This window comes from Manihot esculenta, chromosome 1 (genome assembly GCF_001659605.2).
Source record: "Manihot esculenta cultivar AM560-2 chromosome 1, M.esculenta_v8, whole genome shotgun sequence".
In the NCBI taxonomy this organism is placed as follows: Eukaryota; Viridiplantae; Streptophyta; class Magnoliopsida; order Malpighiales; family Euphorbiaceae; genus Manihot; species Manihot esculenta.
The window spans coordinates 1,966,273-1,984,572 of record NC_035161.2 but is presented as its reverse complement, the minus strand read 5'-3'; the positions used below and the strand labels follow the sequence as shown (position 1 = coordinate 1,984,572).

General features: G+C 30.3%; 2 protein-coding genes across 2 annotated transcripts; one reads left to right on the top strand and one right to left on the bottom strand.

Annotated features, from left to right (window-relative positions):
* The first annotated feature begins 3,583 nt into the window (after positions 1-3,583).
* LOC110624157 (probable xyloglucan galactosyltransferase GT14) lies at positions 3,584-5,564 on the top strand. Its single transcript, XM_021769280.1, has one exon. It carries the CDS (start codon positions 3,870-3,872, stop codon positions 5,433-5,435), a length of 1,566 nt encoding a protein of 521 aa, XP_021624972.1. The 5' UTR covers positions 3,584-3,869; the 3' UTR covers positions 5,436-5,564.
* Positions 5,565-13,818: 8,254 nt separating this feature from the next.
* Positions 13,819-17,220, bottom strand: LOC110624164 (selenium-binding protein 2). Its single transcript, XM_021769285.2, has 7 exons — positions 17,004-17,220; positions 16,655-16,850; positions 15,891-16,118; positions 15,414-15,645; positions 15,137-15,244; positions 14,783-15,055; positions 13,819-14,328 (listed from the first exon to the last, which is right to left on the bottom strand). The coding sequence occupies exons 1-7, from the start codon at positions 17,131-17,133 to the stop codon at positions 14,047-14,049; spliced, it is 1,449 nt and encodes a 482-aa protein (XP_021624977.1). The 5' UTR covers positions 17,134-17,220; the 3' UTR covers positions 13,819-14,046.
* Positions 17,221-18,300: the final 1,080 nt, after the last annotated feature.

Sequence of the window (18,300 nt, the reverse complement as noted above, 5' to 3'; positions counted from 1 at the left end):
AAGCTCGACAAGGTTGGAAAATGCCAAGAGTTCGCAAGGGCTAGAGAAATACCCGTAAAGGCTAGAAAAGGCCAATGAGCTTGTAAGGACTAGAAAAATGCTCAGAAGCTCACAAAGATATTGGATGCCAGAAAGCTCGTCAGGGCTAGAGAAAGCCTGAAAGCTTGCAAATGCTAGAAAAATGCTCGGAAGCTTGCAAATGCATTTGATGCCAAAAAAGCCCGGAGGCACATCATAGCTAAGATCAGGGCTAGAAAAATGCCCGTAAAGACTAGAAAAGGCCAAGGAGTTTGTAAGGGCTAGAAAAATATTCAGAAGCTTGCAAAGGCATTTGATGCCAGAAAGCTCGTCAGGGTTAGAGAAAGCCCAGAAGCTCATAAGGGCTAGAAAAATGCCTAAAAGCTCACAAAGGCGTTTGATGCCCGAAAAGATCGTCAGGGCTAGAGAAAGCCCGGAAGCACGCCAGGGTTGAAAAATACCCAGAAGTTCGACATGGTTATAAAAGTCTCAGGAACTTGCATGGGCTAAAAAAAGCCAAGGAGCTCATAAGGGCTAGAAAAATGCCCGGAAGCTAGCAAATGCATTTTATGCCAGAAAGTTCATCAGGACTAGAGAAAGCTCGTAAGCACGCTAGAGCAGGAAAACACCCAGAAGCACGACAAGGCTGCAAAAGTCTCGGGAGCTCGCAAGAGCTGAAAAATGGCTAAAAAATCATCAAGGCATTAATATATTATTCGGATCAATTTTTGCCAAGACAAACCTTAAACCTGACTAGTCGGCAAGGCAAGCAAGAAGAAAGTAAGGATATCATGTACTCAGTTTGGACAAACAAGCCATATGATCCAGATCATGAAGACAACTGTCACCTTTAAATCTAAAGAATTAAAGACCAGCGGAGGACCTCTGATGCTATATGAGACTCGCCCAAAGTAAGCGGTGAGTTATTACCATAAGACTAGGCCACATGGTAAGGATATGATAAATCAATACGCGGTCCCATTCGTAGAAAGGAAGGTCCGGAAGATCATGGTGCCCGAAACTAAGAGAAAAGGAGACCTGAGTGCTTCAGGATAGGTCGGCCACAGGTTGGACAATATTCGCCCTCTTAACTTCAGGGTGAGGCTTCATAAGGAAGTTAATGTTAACAGCTACAAACCAGCAGATCTTCTTTACACCTTCGATCACGGGATTCCCATCTAATTAGTGGGTGAAAATGCTTTACCAACGAGCGGACCGCATCATCACCGAATTATCAGGAGAGTTGTTACCATAAGATTAGGCCTTGTAGCAAGGATCTGATAAATCAATACGTGGTTCCACCCGTAGAAAGGAGGCCCAGACAATCATGGTGCCAGGAACTAAAAGAAAAGGAGATCCGAGCACTTCAGGACAAGTCGACTATAGGTTGGATAAGATTCACCCTCTTAACTTCAAGGCGAGACTCCATAAGAAAATTAACGTTAACAATTACAAATCAGCAGATCTCCATAAGTATAATTAATTAAAATGTTTTTATTTTTTACAAAATCAAAATATAGTTTGAAATCACTCCACTAATGTTTTTTGAATTAAAATATAAAAAATAACTAAAAAGTATTTAAATAGAAATATGATTAAAAATTTTAAATTTATATAAACTCTATCGTTAACTATATTTTAAATTTAAATTTAAATTAATTTAATTTTAGCAAACCATTAAAATTAAGTATCTTTATTGTAATAATTGTAGGTTATTAAGGGCATATTAGGAAATTTAATTGTTCTTTTCAATATGATTCACAGTATCCCACAGATTGCGCTGATTCGTCTTCAACCTAGGTGGCGATTCCATTATTTTATCCAGAATATATATATCATGTTGTTGGTACTGATAAAATTAACGTCGACACTATTTATATCTAAATAATTTATTTTCTTAAAAATATATTTTTTAATTAGTTGTTTTCTACAACTACTTTTATTTATAAATTATTTTTTAAAAACAAATTAAATCTTAAATAATGATATTTTAAATTGAGCTAAATATAAAAATTTATTTATATAATATTAAAATAATTATTATCTTGTTAGTTTATCTTAATTAATTAAAATATTTATGTAGTTTTAAAATTATATTAAAATATTTTTATATTTTTATTTTAGTAACTAAACATATATTCATTAATTTTTATTTATTTTTAACGTTAAATTTATTTTAAATAATTAAAATATACATATAATTTTAAAATTACATTAAAATGACTTAATATTTATATTGTGTTAACTAAAAAAATATTTATTAATTTTTATTTATTTTATCTTTAGCTTATTAATTAAAAATAAAAAAATTAAATATAAATTATATAAAATATTTATATTTTTACTAAAAACTATATAAGTCTGATTTTTTTTTTTTTTAAAATAGGGGGTGGGGGAGTCAAACCTTTGACCTCACAAGACTACAAGAATGCACTTTCCACTAGGCTAAGTCTCGGAGTGCTATATATAAGTCTAATTTATTATTTTTTATTAATTAAATTCATATATTTTTATTTAAAGATAAAATAAATCCAGTCATAAAATAATAATATTTTTTTAATAATAAAATACTATTTTTATTATTAAAATGTTATTTTTATTAATAAAATTTCATTTTAATAATTTTAAAATTATTTATTATCTATATATTTTTTAAATATTTTCATGTTAATTAAATTAATACATTTAAATTAAAAAATATTTTGTTATTAAAAAATATTATATCAAATCAGGACTTATTTAGTCATTGAATAAAAATACATGAAATGAATTGGTCAAAAAATTAAATTAAACTTAATTAACTCTTGAATAAAAATATATAAATTTAATTAGATTTATTTAAAAAAAATTATCTTCAATTGTTCTACTCATTAAATAAAATTCACCATCCATCCTTTTGATATATAATTTTTTTTAATTTTGACTAATAAATTAATAATAAAAATAAATAGAAACTAATGAAATTTGTATTTTAGTTAATAAATTAAAAATATAAAAATATTTTAATATAATTTTAAAATTAAAAACATTTTAACAAGTAAGGGGTATAATATCAAAATTGTTTTTAATTTTAATTAATAGATTAATAAAAAAAATAATAAATATTTTTTAGTTGACGGAATAAAAATATAAAATTTTTTTAATATAATTTTAAAATTATAAAGATATTTTAATTAGTTAGAATATATTATAGGGGTCTATAATATTTAATGTGTTAATACAATTTGTAAATCATATAAAATTTTTAATTTTAAAAGAAAAATATTTTCTTTAAAATAAATTAATGTCTATTTAATTAAAAAAATATTTTTATCGATTAATTTTTAAGTAATTTATATGTTAAAAATAAAAAAAATTATTTAAAGATATTTTTATAAAATAAATTAAAGTTAAAATTATAAATATCTTTAATACTTTTTTGTTTGCCTAATTTTAAATCTATCCTTTTTTTAAAATTTTCTAAATAGATTATTAAATAAAAATTGATTTTGATTTTATTTTTCCTTTCCTTATATTCAATTTTCTTTTTTACTTTACTATTTTCAAATAAAGTTTGGCCATGAAATTGGTTCGTTCTCTTATTGACAAAACCCTGAATTTTGTAGTGGGAAGGGTTAATTTGTTTGTCTTCAGTCGGCTAAAAAAAATGGAACCGAAATTTGCTCCCGCAATCAAAGCAAGGCACGAATCCAAACAAAAAGGTCTAGTAATCCATTCCAAGATCCAAAGTATGGAACCAGGCTTAGCTTTAATTCTTCATCTTCCTTTCACAATTACCAGCCAAAATAGTGCCAGTTTGATCCAAGAAAACTATTATTTCTGCTTCTTTTTGGGAAGATTATCAAGAGAAGATGGAGAATCCAATCACCAGAAATTGCTGCAACACTCAACTATGGTTGGTCATTCTTGTCTCCTTCATTTTCTGTTTTGTTTTGTTTGGCTTTGATTATTCAGCTCTAATTGGAACCCAAGAAAGGGTCACTGTTTTAATTACTGATTATGAAAATTCAATCTCTACCCACAAATCAAAATCCCTCCACCTCCCTGAAAATCTCAACCAAACCTCCATTGGACCCGTTAAAGCTGACTATCTTAGAGAGGACAATGTGCTACCAAAACCTGTTAAAGATTCTTGTTTGGGTCGATACGTTTATATTCATCATCTTCCTAGCCGATTCAACCGAGATTTGCTTGAAAATTGTGAGTCTATCACCCCAGGAGCTGAGCATAACATGTGTTCTTATTTGGTTAACTCTGCTTTGGGTCATGAAGTAGAAAATTCGCAAGGAATTTTATTAAACAAGAGTTGGTATTCTACTAATCAATTCTTGTTGGAAGTCATTTTCCACTTTAGGATGAAGAAATACAAGTGCTTAACCAATGATTCTTTCCTTGCCTCTGCTATTTATGTGCCATTTTATGCTGGTCTTGATGTTAGCAGATATCTTTGGGGTTTTAAAATATCAGTGAGAGATCAATCTGCTTCTGATCTTGTCAAGTGGCTTGTAGAAAAACCTGAGTGGAAGAAAATGTTGGGCAGAGACCATTTCTTGGTTGCAGGGAGAATTGCTTGGGATTTTAGAAGGCAAACTGATAATGAGTCTGATTGGGGTAGCAAGTTTAGGTTCTTGCCAGAATCTAATAACATGTCAATGTTGGCAATAGAGTCAAGTTCATGGAACAATGATTATGCTATACCATATCCAACTTGTTTTCATCCCTCAAGAGACAGTGAAGTGTTTCAATGGCAAGATAAGGTGAGAAGACAAACAAGGCCATACTTATTTTCTTTTGCTGGTGCTCCAAGGCCTGATCTTCAAGATTCTATCAGAGGCAAGATTATTGAAGAATGCCTAGCTTCAAAAAACTTGTGCAAGTTATTAGAGTGTGATTATGGTGTCAATGGTGCAATTAGTTGTGATAACCCAGTGAATGTGATGAGGCTGTTTCAGAATTCAGTTTTTTGCTTGCAGCCTACAGGGGATTCATACACAAGGAGATCCATATTTGATTCTATATTAGCAGGGTGCATTCCTGTTTTCTTTCATCCAGGTACAGCCTATGCCCAATATAAGTGGCATTTACCAAAGAATTATAGTAAATATTCTGTGTATATGCCTGTGAGAGATGTTAAAGATTGGAAAGCTGGCATAAACCAGACATTGCTTAGAATACCAGAAAATAGGGTATTGGCTATGAGAGAGGAGGTTATAAAACTCATTCCAAGGATTGTATATGCAGACCCCAGGTCTAGAATGGAAACCATTGAAGATGCATTTGATTTAGCAGTCAAGGGAATTCTTGAGAGAATAGAGAGAGTTAGGAAGGTAACAAGAGAGGGAAAGGATCCTAGTAATGGTTTTGCAGAGGGGGATGATTACAAATATACTTTTTCTGGGTATGTTGGAGAAACTTGAATAGAATTTAATTCATTATTGCATAGGACTTTATTAGTGAATGTTCGTTTTCCAGAATATTTTAGCAAACAACTGATGTAATCATATATGCTTATTGCTGTTAGTTGCGGCTGCTGCTGTTGCTTTTGCTTATGGTTTTTCGTTTTTTGAAAAAAAAATTATAGGAATTATTTTGGGGGTAACGAGCTGTGAGATTTTTGGGTTAGGTTTATTATACATAGATACGATGAATATGTTTTGAAAATTAAGAGGGAATGATAATAAAATATAGTATAACTACAAAAAAATTTTGAATATTCGCATTTTAATAAATATAGTCTAAACTATAAAAATTAACTAATGTACCATGTACTAGCTATTTAAATTTATTTATATTTATCGTTAAGTTGTATAGAGTGTCGGATCCGAACAAAGTTCTTAATGAGTCTAATATAGAGATCTTAGAAAATCTCATCTATATGGAGTAGCCAGTATGAATTATAGACACGGAGGACAAAAAGTTAAAAAACAAGGAGATTATGATGATAAAAGTTTTATGGAATTATTACAATATGAAAGAGTGTACCTAGTGTACCTAGGAGACTAGAAAGTAATCTAAGAGGGGGAGTAAATTGGATTTATAAAAAATTTAAGGTAAGAGACAAATTTAAAAGGGAATAAGGAAGGTAAAGAAAGATCAACACAATGGTTTATAGAGGTTCAGCTATCTCAAGCCTACGTCCTCTCCTCAAAACCCTCCTTGAGAGTTCAATTCCATTGTCAAATCTTTTTTGGGTGAAAATTAAAACTCTTTACAATTTTAGAGCAAAACCCTTACTTTTTTACAAATCTCTTTTTCTCACAAGAGCAATACTTTGCTCAAAATCACATCCACTATAATTAATTCACTCAACAATCTTCACTCAATGTTAAAACTCAAACCAATTACAACTCAAGACAGACTTTCAAGAAATTAATGTTATGGCTCAAGGTTTTGAGAGAGAGAAAGAGTGAAAAAGACTTTAATCTCAATAAGTGTATGCTTAAATAGTTATTTTAACCTTTTCAGATAAAAAATACATTATATTTATAGTTATATTATAAATATGGCCGTTCGGGATGCATTAAATGTAAATAGAGCCATTTGTGTACAGAAATAACCGTTATATCGTGCTCAGAAAAACTCAGATTCAACAGCTTAAGGTTAAAGTTCGGCGGCCGAACCATTTAAGATGAAGAATATCATTCTTGAAAATAGACTTTCAGTTGCCTAAAGTACATGTTCGATGGTTGAACATTTTAGACTTTTGCCTCTGTCCCTTCTCCTTTGAAAGCTGAAGGTTTGTCCTTAGGGGGCATATTGAAAAAGGATTTCGGCAGCCTAAAGTCCGTGTTTATAAACTTTTTAGGATTGAAAGAAACCTTGAGCCATCACAATTAATTAATTGAAATTGACAATGCATAAAGAAAAAATTACATTCTGATCCCTTTCTTGTGGTATGCTTCCAAGATTGGCACTTTTCACTTTTGAAACTGAAGCGAATTCATTCATTTTAATAAGGGACCTACAAGTTCAATACAAATATTTCAAAACAAACATTTTTGAAAGCACACTAATTGTTTATTAATCATCAAAACAAGGATTATAACATTTAGATCCAACAATATTCAATAAATATTTATTATAAATAAGTTCTTATTTTATAAAATCACATATAAATAATATATATTGAAGTATTTTATTGAATATTTATACTCAATATTAGAAATCATGTGTATATTTTTTGTTTCTGAAAAACTTTACTTTCTATTAATAATATTATAAATAAAATGAACTATTATATGCTTTAAATTATAAAGTTTTATTTTTTTTTCATATCTTAAGTTTTTATTAATAATCTATGATATTATAAAAGTGAGAATGGGATTAATAAAAAATAATATTGTTGTAATAAAAATATGTATTTAAGAACTATTTTATTAGTTAAATAAAAGTTTAGGGATGATTTTGTAATTTACTGTTAATTTTTTTCAAATTCAATTTAATTATCTTGCCTATAATTGTGTTAAATTAAAAAAGTTTAGTTTTACTATTCAAAATTTAAAATTTTAAATAAATATTAAATTATAATAAACGTTTGATTTTTTTTTTCAATAGCCCTAATCCAAAATTGTATCTATATTTTGAGATGTTTCATATTTTTATATCCCACATCTTATTATTGAATTCAAGTGATGTTTTAAATGCATAAATTGATAATGCGTTGTTTTATTAAAGAAATATATAAATGTTACTCTTATAATAGCATGGCCTCCAGTGTCCAAACAGAAAACTTTTCATAATAGAAAAGCAAGACTTGTCACACAAAATATTATGGTTATGTATTCTCATGACTTAATTTTTATGGTTAGTCTATATTGCATGCGAAGAATAACATAAAAATCTATGGTTTAAGTGTAAGGATTTCATCTCTATTTGTGTTATATAGTTTAAATTTAATCATGATAATCTAAGATCCAGAAAGAGGTAGGATTTTAGTGTGCATCAGTAAATTATAGTTGCTATCAGACAGAGCCGTACGTACGGACGTACTGCCTTTTCACCATCATCAGGTCGCCATTTAATTTCTGTTCAACGCCCATGTTGATAGGGACATGGCATAACTGGGCTTATTCCCCTACTCCTCCCATCATGTCAGATGAACTGAGTCCCTTTTGGATGAGTCCGATCTACCCGATTGTGAATTGGATTGCATACTAATGTACTAATTTGTGCAGTGAGCTCTGATAGGTTTTGAGCTTGCCTTTCTGGTAAGACTCCGGCTGCGAGTTTAGGTGACAATGGCCTAGCGATCATCAAATCACATGATGAAATATAAACTTAAAATATGGAAAATTACTTATTAGTCCCTGAGATTTAATGTAATTAACACTTCTGTCCCTCTATTTTGGCGACCCAACACTTAAGTCCCTCACTTTCTTTTCTATTCAAATTCGTAGTCCTTCCGTCCAAAATATCCATTTGGGACACGTGAATTGATAAAATTAACCCTCTTCTTCTTTGGACGGAAGAGAAAGTGAGGAACTTAAGTGTTGGGTCGCCAAAATAGAAAGACAGAAGTGTTAATTACGTTAAACCTCAAGAACTAAAAAGTAATTTTTCCTTTAAAATATAATTCACAGTCTAATTATACCTTTTATTAATCAAATCACATGATGAAATATAAATTTAAAATATAAATTTAAAATATAATTCACAGTCTAAATACCCAATAACAATACAAAAAGTCTGACATTTGCATGTGCAATATTATGGTATTATAGCCTTAAAATAAAGAAAGTAAAAAAAAAAAAACATTAAAATTAGTAAAAACTATTAATTAACACAAAAACACTATAATGTAATAAAATTACGCATAAAATAATAAAAATATTTTATAAAATAATATTATTATTTGATGTAATTTTCAAACCCATCATTTATTACACTAACTATAAGAAGATTAACTACTGTAGTAACTAAAACAAACGAAACATGCAACATTACATCAGTAAAATAAAACAAAATCTCATTTCAGCTAAGAATACAGGCCATTTTGAATCTACGGACCGCAATGCACTAAACCTAGATTTGAAGATAGGCTAGTGTTATGTATATTAAAACTAAAAAAACAATACCCTTTAATTTTATTGATTTTCCATTCGATTCAATTTAAATTAAAATAATATTTATAATATCTCGCTATTAACGAATAACAGTAATTTTTAATCACCATCAATTAATATAACACGAGATATTAATTAATTTAATAAAAATTAAACTATTTTCTTTAAAATATAAATTTCTTTTTTTTAAAATACAAATAAGTAAAACTAAAAATAACATTTTTTATATTTTTTTAATTAATAATTATATTTTATTTATTATACCATTATTTTTTTATGCCGTTAAAAAATTAAATATGATATTACGGATATTATTTTAATATAAATCGAATCATAGATCTTGAAATAAAATTGTTTTTATTTTTTTATTTTTATTTTATTTTGTTTTGATTAATTGGTTAATTTAGTATGATACCTAAATTATAATTAAATAAAATAACACCCAAAATTTTTTTTATATATATTTTTATTTTATATGTTGGTCAATTTTATGATTTTACTTGGTATTATTTTTCTAACGTAGATATAAAAAAAATTATCATGTAATTTGGCATTTTTTTAAGTAAAATTTTAAAAAACTCATATATTTTGACATCCTTAGCAAACTGATACTTTTCTTTAAAACAGTTAATATTGACATGTCATTTAATAATTAATTAAAAATTATTTTTAATCAAAATAAATTACATTTTAATTCTTAAAATTTTATAAAACATATAATTTAGTTATAATTTTTTTTATAATAACTAGTTTCTTAGTTATAATTCATCCATACATTTTTTATAAATAGCTTGTTATAATTATTTACAAATAAGTGTTTATATTTTTTATAAATTAATTTTATATATTTATTAATTTTTATATCTTATATTTAGAAATAAATTAATTAAAATAAAAATTAAATTAAAAATCTTAGCACAATATATATTTAAATTTAAATCAAAAATTTTTTACTCATTTAATTTTTTCTTTCTCAACGGTTTATTTTTTTATTTAATTAATTAAGATAAAAATAAAATAATAAATTTTTTATTTAATTTTTATTTTATTATTTTATATATAAAATATTAAAATTTAATAAATAAAGAGATAGATTTGTAAATATAAAGACTTATTAATAATTATAATATTTAAAAATAAAAATGGAAATAACAGAACTCACTCTAATTTTTTTTTCTGTACCAGTTTTAATCCAAATTTCTCTTCCTTTTTTTTTCTCTTTTTAAACAAAAGAAAAAGCAAAAAGCTCAAACTACGCTCCTCAAAATCTACCTTTTCATTATTTTTTATTTTCTTGTGTTTTATCTTTTCCATATTCTCCATATCTTTTTCAACCAATCTTAAGCAAAAATCCAAAATTCCCTTCATTGAAACGCCATCATATTGTTAAAACCTTTTTTTTTTTTTTTTTTTTGCATTTCAGCACCTCACTTGAATCGACGCTTGGCTCAATTAAAAGGATGAAGAAAATGCATAATCAAGCTCGAAGATTCAGATTTTGTTGGATTAAGCTCGTTCGAGTCATATGCTTCCTCATTCTCGACTTCTCAATTGGTTAGTTTTCCTTCATTAAGACTCAAGTTTCTTGAAAAAGAAGTGCATCTCTCTTGCATCTGGTATCTTCATATTGTAGTGGTGTTTAATATTAAATGAGTAATTTATATTTTTTTTAATTAAGAAAATTTTTGTAAGAACATTTTGGATTCTAGGCATTTTTATATAGAAGATGAATTTTGATATTTATCAAAATTCAATTTTAGTTTAATACTATTTGTTTGTTAATTTAAAATTTTTATCAAAGTTTTTTCTTAGATGTTGTTAGATATGAATGCTGCTTGTGGAACATTGAAATTTCAAGGTTTTTTTTTTTTTTTTTTCTCTAGATTTCTTCTATTGTAATTGAAAATATATATTTTTTAAAACTGAAACGATTTAAACCAATCGGTTCAATTCGATTTCAATTTTTATTAAGTTCAGTTTTTTTTATTTTATATTTGTTCTAATCGAAGTAAAATAAACCAGCAGATGCACACTCCTAGATGCATCATATAGCACATAGATGGTAAAAAAGGGAATTCAAAGTTGTGCTTTAATAATGATATTGCTGAGATTAAATTGATAATATTGCCAGAGTAGAATTGACCTACGATTAGCTACAACCTGCGAAGAAGAAAATGTGAGGTGATTGTGGGTGTCCGCAGCAATTCTCTTTTATACTGTAAGAAGATTGAAATAAATATCATAGTTTCTAAAAATTCGGTGATAATGTGGTCGACTGCTCGGTAATGGATATTAGAGAAACTACAAATAAAACACCGAAAAAAAAAAAACAATACAAGGTAGTCTCTTACCATTAGATACTATTAAAGTCAATTGTGAGGCAACTCTAATAGAAAAATGGAAGGTGATCATATACACTCTTAGTATGATTGCTTGAGATTTTACAGGTCAAGTGTTGGCAAAAACCTGTTCTGAATGCTTGAACGTAGGAAGTTGAATACCAAGCTACAATTTTCGCAACTATTATGGTAAGAGATTTCTACTTTGAAAGTATATGGCTTGAAATATATTGCCTCTCAACAATCCAACATTTCCAAAGTTCAACCCCTCCATGGAATGAGTATGGTTCCTGATATGCTTGAGATCCGGTGGGACAAGAGACGATGATATGTAAGCGAGGGTTTGATTCACAGGGAAATTAATGGATCTGATTGGGTAGTTGAGAGCCGAGAGCTGGTAGAGTTTGCTTTTCTAATTTGTGGAGGTTCAAATTTTCGAGAGAGATTGAGAGCCTCTAGTCTTTGGGATAGTTAATACCTTAACCGCATCGGGGCTGTCTGACGGATTATTCTATCGGATAGGATGGCGGAGTACTGTAGCAGAAGTATCAGGCGACTCATTTATGGTGGGTAGTCGGCTAATAAATGCTGAGCCACTGCATCCATGCCTTATCCATGCCAGAGTGAAATTGACCTACGATTATGACCCTAAATGAGATATATGTATTTTAAAGAGGTCGGCCTGTTTGCTTCGAGCATTAGCCTGTTTGCTTCGAGTATTGGTGAGGTCGATTGGTATATTCTGGATATTGATAAGATTGGAGGTGTAGGAAATCTGACCTGCATACTATGACTGTTGGACCTTCCGTAGTATGGTCGGACTGGATATATTGATTTAGACCCTTCTACTTCTCTTGTACACGTGTTACGATCTCAACAAAATTTATCATTATTATGTTATCAGTTCCAGATTGCTTAGCGTGAAAATTTTATCTCCCACCTTAGAAACTTTAAATTGTGTTATACATTTAGAAAAGGTAATACTGTAGTTCATGAGCTTACTAAATGGTCTTTAAATTTTAATATTCAAGTTTCATGAGCTTACTAAGTGGTTTTTAAATTTTAATATTCAAGTTTCAGGTTTGATGGAAGATATCCCATCCCCTTATCTTATTTTGTAATGGCTGAATTACCAATTACTTAATGTCTATCTTATTTTATAATGGCTAAATTACTAATTGCTTAATGTCGATGGTATTTATTCTTAAAAAAAAACTCTCATAAAAACTCAATATATGAAAATTAAAGGAAAGGCTGAATTACCAATTGCTTAATTTCTATTAGTTAATGGTATTTATTCTTAAAAAAAAAAACTCTCTCATAAAAACTCAATATATCAAAATTAAAGGAAAACAAAAATACAAAAAAAAAAAAAAAAAACAAAAAAACAACCTCATCTAATAGAGAAGGAAGGAAATCTATTATATGGTGAGGCGGAAAAAACTCTCTGCCCGAAAAGGACAAAAAAATTATAAAATCGAAAAAAATAATGCCTATCACTTTAGGAGAAAAAATCTAACAAAAAAACTTCTCACTAAAAAATTTAAAGAAACATTTAGAGTGCGTTTTAATTACAGAAAATAATATTTTAATTTCTATACCTATTTTTTTATTTTTTCAAAGAAAATAAAAAGAAAACGTATTCATTTCATGTAATATTAAAAATTATTTTTAATTGAAAAAACTAAAAAATATAATTAAATTATCATTATTTTTTTGTAAAAAATATATTTATTTTTTTAATACTTCGATTTTAATTTTTTATATTAATTTAAAATAAGAAGTAAAATTCATGCTTTTTATATTAATTTAAAATAAAAAAAAATTATAAATGTTTAAATACAAAAACATAATTATTATGTTTTGATACTGTCAATCCAAAACTTGGATACCACCGAACTTTCCTAGTGTCTCTCTATGATTTGATACTGTCAACGTCAATCACAGATGATGATCTGTGGTGCTTTCTCTCTCATGAATTCACAATGATAATTACTCTAGCGTCGTTAACGTTGATTTTCCAAGCAACCCAGAATTGCTTACAAATGAACAAATCCTAGGAGCCCACTTACTGGAACTTCTTGCTTTTGTCTGCATATTTACCAAGCAGCAGCAGAAGCATCATTGGAATTTTCAACTGGGTTCTTTTCACCATTGGTTCGATTCGCATTTTTCTCCTATGATTTACATGTTAAATTTAGAACATGAAGGTGTTCGAGCCATGGCCAAGAAGAGCAGAGATCTGAAAAGGACTGTTCATTTCTACAATGGGAAGATCGTTTATCTCCGCTGTGGATGCAGCTTGGATTTTCAGTGAAGCAGCTTGTTTTCTTTTACTACTATAGGCATTATATTGTCAGAGAGCTGATACTGTCATCTATTTCAAAACAAAATGCCTCTTTCTAAATGTACATATTCATTTCCTGAAACTGAAATTGCAGGCTTCAATTAGTTCTAAGTTGATGACAATTACAGGAGAATTAAGAAACTTTTCTTATTTGATATTTAGTCTGAAGATGTCCATTCAAGATTCATCCACATATACGGACTGAATGGATTATTGCATGCATATTCGTAAACTATGTTCTCAGGCAACCCCTTGCCACCACAATAGTTCAGGTGGATACCTATATCCATATATCTGAAGTGCAGTCACCACCTGGATATCTCATCTCATGGGCAAGGGAAGGACCATCAGGTTCAGCTGCAAAGTCCACGAAAAAGTTTGGGTTTACTTTGAGACCACCTTGCTCACTGTCAACATCGATCTGCAACATGTGGGATCCTTTCTCCAAGATTTCAGGATAAAACTGACGATCCCAAGTGCTAAAGAGTGAGTTGGTGACATAGAGCCTCTTTCCATCTAAACTTAGCTGGATCATCTGAGGTCCTCCTCTCAATCTTTTACCCTGAACAGAAAATATGAAAGTCACCAATCTCTATCAAATATAGAGGTCCTTGGGCAGATATTGATCAGAGTATGCTCTGTGTCATGATGATTTCTATAAATAAAAATTATCCTGGTTAATGCAAGCCACCATCATGCACTGGTAAACAGTTGAACACAATTATTTTTGCTTCCCAGCCACCTAGGAGGTATGACGCTTGATGAAAATGTTTCATCTTCCTACCTAACTTTTTCTATCCTGGCGAGATGATTAATCTGCCAAAGTACATCAAAATGTGTTGGTACGGAAGTTTCTGTGCTGAATGATAGAACTATTTGACCACAAAAACTACATTCAAGGATCACAACATAGTGGCCCTAAGAGTTCCAATCATCAGCAATCATTAACTTCACATACTCAGTGAGTATTAGGTCACATTAATGGCAAGGATGCAACAGTGGACATCATTACAAACCTGGATCTCAGGAACATCAGCCTGCCAAGTGTCACCATCTTCTTTCTCAACAACTATAGGGCTTCCTTTCTGGATCAAGCCACCAACCCAAACGTGGCCTGTCAAGACTGGATTTTTGACATCCTCAATGTTATACTGTCTGACATCTCCGTGAAGCCAATTGACAAAATACAGAAACCGATCATCAAGAGAAATCAGAAAATCAGTTATGAGGCCTGGCATTTCTGGAAGAATCCAGTTTCTCACCTTCAAGGGTTTCACTGATATAGCCAGCTGCAAAACAGAATGAACTTAAACAACCATTTGAAATGTTGCACGTGTTAACAGCATAGACAGCATTTGCCACATGCATACCTCATGGCTCCAAGATCCATCTGGGGTCTTGAAAAATCGCACCATGTTACTGGTCAAAGCACACCCAACAAACCCTGTATCTTTAGAAGGATCATGCAGGAACCTTGTCTGCGAGCAATCAAAACACAAATCAGAGAGTTAGAGCCTCAATTGTTTTCTGCAATGCAGAAAAGACATACATAACTATGTGCATGTTCATTGTTCCACACACAAAGAAATATTGACCATATATAAGCTGCATGAAGCATGACTGTAAATATGTATTTTTAGCACTCACCTCCAAGGGTAAGAGCCCTGTGTCACCAAGATCCAATGTTTGTTTCAGTTCACCATTTGGCCAGCTATAGACATGCAAATGCCTCCCATAAAGACCATCTGACACATGCTGAAGATTAAACCCTTTAGTGAAGGCTGCAGGAGCTCCCCATGACGAGCTGATCATTGTGTTGTGTCGGGGTTGGTACCAGAAATCATAACCAAACAGAGGACTATGCCCTGGTTTCTCCCACCTAAAGAACATGATGATATCCAAAAGGCTCTAAGAATCACATTGGCAAGTAAAAATTTAACAATTCCATTTGCATCTCTCACAATTGAATTGGTCATACTACTTGTTTGAATACTATTGAACCATTGGACAATAACATAATTGTAGAATCAAGCAAGAGCCCAAAACAAACAGATGATTAATGACAATCCAAAGAGTTACAAGAAACCATGCTAACATTTTAAGAGGATGTTAACAAAAATATACCTTCCTTTCACATTGAATTCTGAGTCGAGAAGAAGAAACCCACTTCCCTTTGCATGTCCATCTTTATCTCCTAGGCAGGAGATCATTATATCTCCAGAAGCAAGGCAATGGGAAGTGTGTGGGTAGGCTAATCCTGTCTTCTCTAAAATGTCTGCTGCCTCAACAACTTTGTGCAACGATGGAGCCTTTGGATCTTTTTGAGTGTCAACCACATAAACGTTACCAGATCTGAAAGAATTATAGTATTTCAAGATAACACAACTACACAAAGAAATGAGCTGACTAATGTAGTGCCCTAACTCCTAAACAGCAAGCCCGCCAATATATTGAAGAGAAATTTATAACTGGCTTTTTCCTTCTTGTGCTTGTGCAGTGTTCAGGTCATGTTTTGGCTCTCTTTAAGCATATACTCACTAGACTTATCTGAGAGGATTATGAATTCAAAACACCCACTACTGAATCTCAAACCACGATTTTAAGAGGATACTAGTCATTAGTTTTTTGAGTTGCATAGTTATATTTAATAAATTATCAAGGCACCCAAGAATTTTAAAGCTTCCAAAACATCAGTGCACAGTACAACTGCTGGCTGATCTATCTCTCCCCATTGAACTTCAATAAAAGTGAAGCCTTATTCATCTCTTCTTTATTACCCGCTACTCTTCACAGTTTTGACACCTTGCATCCTTTTGTATTTCCTTTAGTTAATCTACTGATTCTTATACACAAAGAAAATGAAAAACTGGAAATTTGCATTCTCTTACACCAATGAAGGCAGGATTAGGTAACGCCTATCTGCAGATGGTTCTCCATGGCAAGAACTACAAGCATTCCACCCTGAATGATGCAGTTCATCTCCTAGATATGGCACAGGTAGCCTACTGATCACTTTTGAATAAGTGGGTGAGTTTGGATCGACGTCCACTGTAGCTAGATAATCAGGCTTTCCTCTTCCCGTTCCTGTATAGATATTGAAATAAATTTAAGTTTTCGTTGCCCCGATTCAGCAGATAGAATGAATTTCAAAGAAAAACCCAAAATCTATGAAGAGATTGAACCCACAGCATAATCATTTATCATCATGGACTGAAATTCAAACGAATGATGACTTACCAGTGTAGATACAAGTGACATAGATCAGAGACTCCCTAGGACCAGCCATAGCCTCAAGTGGGGAGGCATAACCAGGTCCCTTGTTGCAGCATACATGACCATTACTTGAGCTCACAACTTCTGCAGCCATTTCTGGTTTCTCTCTTACAAAGGTCGCAATTGAGACGATATGTGATAAGATTATGTCCTTGCAACTTATAGCCTGAGAGAGACGTGTATTGTGTCATCATTATCGGGTTTGTGCGATTTATGTCCAGGGGGGATGTATCCGTAATTACACCTTGCCTACGATTTGTAATACGTTCAGTTTCTAATTCTGGGCCCACCCTTAACATCTGCTTGTGATTTGTGAGATGCGACGGTGATAGCTAAGCTCCTTGTCTGTTATAAATGGATGGTATGGATACTAAATGATTCCCATGCGACTTTGTTAAAAATAAAGTAATTAAAAATTAATTAAATTTTATATTTTAATTTAATTTTTAAATAATTTTATTTCTAACTTAATTACTACCCATTCATAACTTTTATTCATCTTTTTTATTTGATTATTTTAAAATTATTTTAAAATTATTTTAAAATTATTTTATTTTATATTTATATAGCTAATTTATAGTCTAGTCTTTAAATTTTAATCAAATTCTCAAATTAATTTCTATTTAAAGCATTTGTAATCTTTCAATCTTTAAGTTTTAAATTCGTTAAATAGATTAGAGTTTTTGTTAAAAATAAAATAAATTTACTGTTAATTAATTTTTTAACACCAATATATTTTTATACAATGTGGATGTCTATATTAGCCAATAAAAAAATTATTTATTGTTAGTTTGAAATTATTAAATAATTTAAATATTTTATATAAAAAATAAATTTAAAAATTATTTAAATTAATTTAAATCGAACTATTGAAATAAGGTGAAACTATTCAAGTCATTTGCGAATTAAATACTTAAAAATCTGATCTTGACTCAACAATTATAACAGCATTAAAAATGTCACAGAATTAAATATAGAAATGGATTTTTCTTATTATTGCATATAATCTCACATTATTCACCACAAATTATTAGATCAATAGCTTCTATTAACTATTGCAAAAAAAATCCACATCATAATCATCATCTTTTCTCCATCATGGAAGACACTTTCCTTTCTCTCTCATGCATGCTGCTCCAATTTTTTCCTCTTTTTCATATCAACTCTTATGGTTGCCCCTCTCTAATTTTGAAAGAGTCTTCTCATATAAATTTTCCCTGTCATCCAATAGGAATCGAGCGAATTTGGGTCATGTTTATAA

Coding starts and splice junctions, on each gene's coding strand:
- LOC110624164 (XM_021769285.2), bottom strand. CDS start 17,133: ATGGCTGCAGAAGTTGTGAGCTCAAGTAATGGTCATGTATGCTGCAAC. Junction 16,851..17,003: donor TGTCACTTGTATCTACACTG/GTAAGTCATCAT, acceptor ATATCTATACAG/GAACGGGAAGAGGAAAGCCT. Junction 14,329..14,782: donor CTGATGTTCCTGAGATCCAG/GTTTGTAATGAT, acceptor TTTTCTGTTCAG/GGTAAAAGATTGAGAGGAGG.
- LOC110624157 (XM_021769280.1), top strand. CDS start 3,870: ATGGAGAATCCAATCACCAGAAATTGCTGCAACACTCAACTATGGTTG.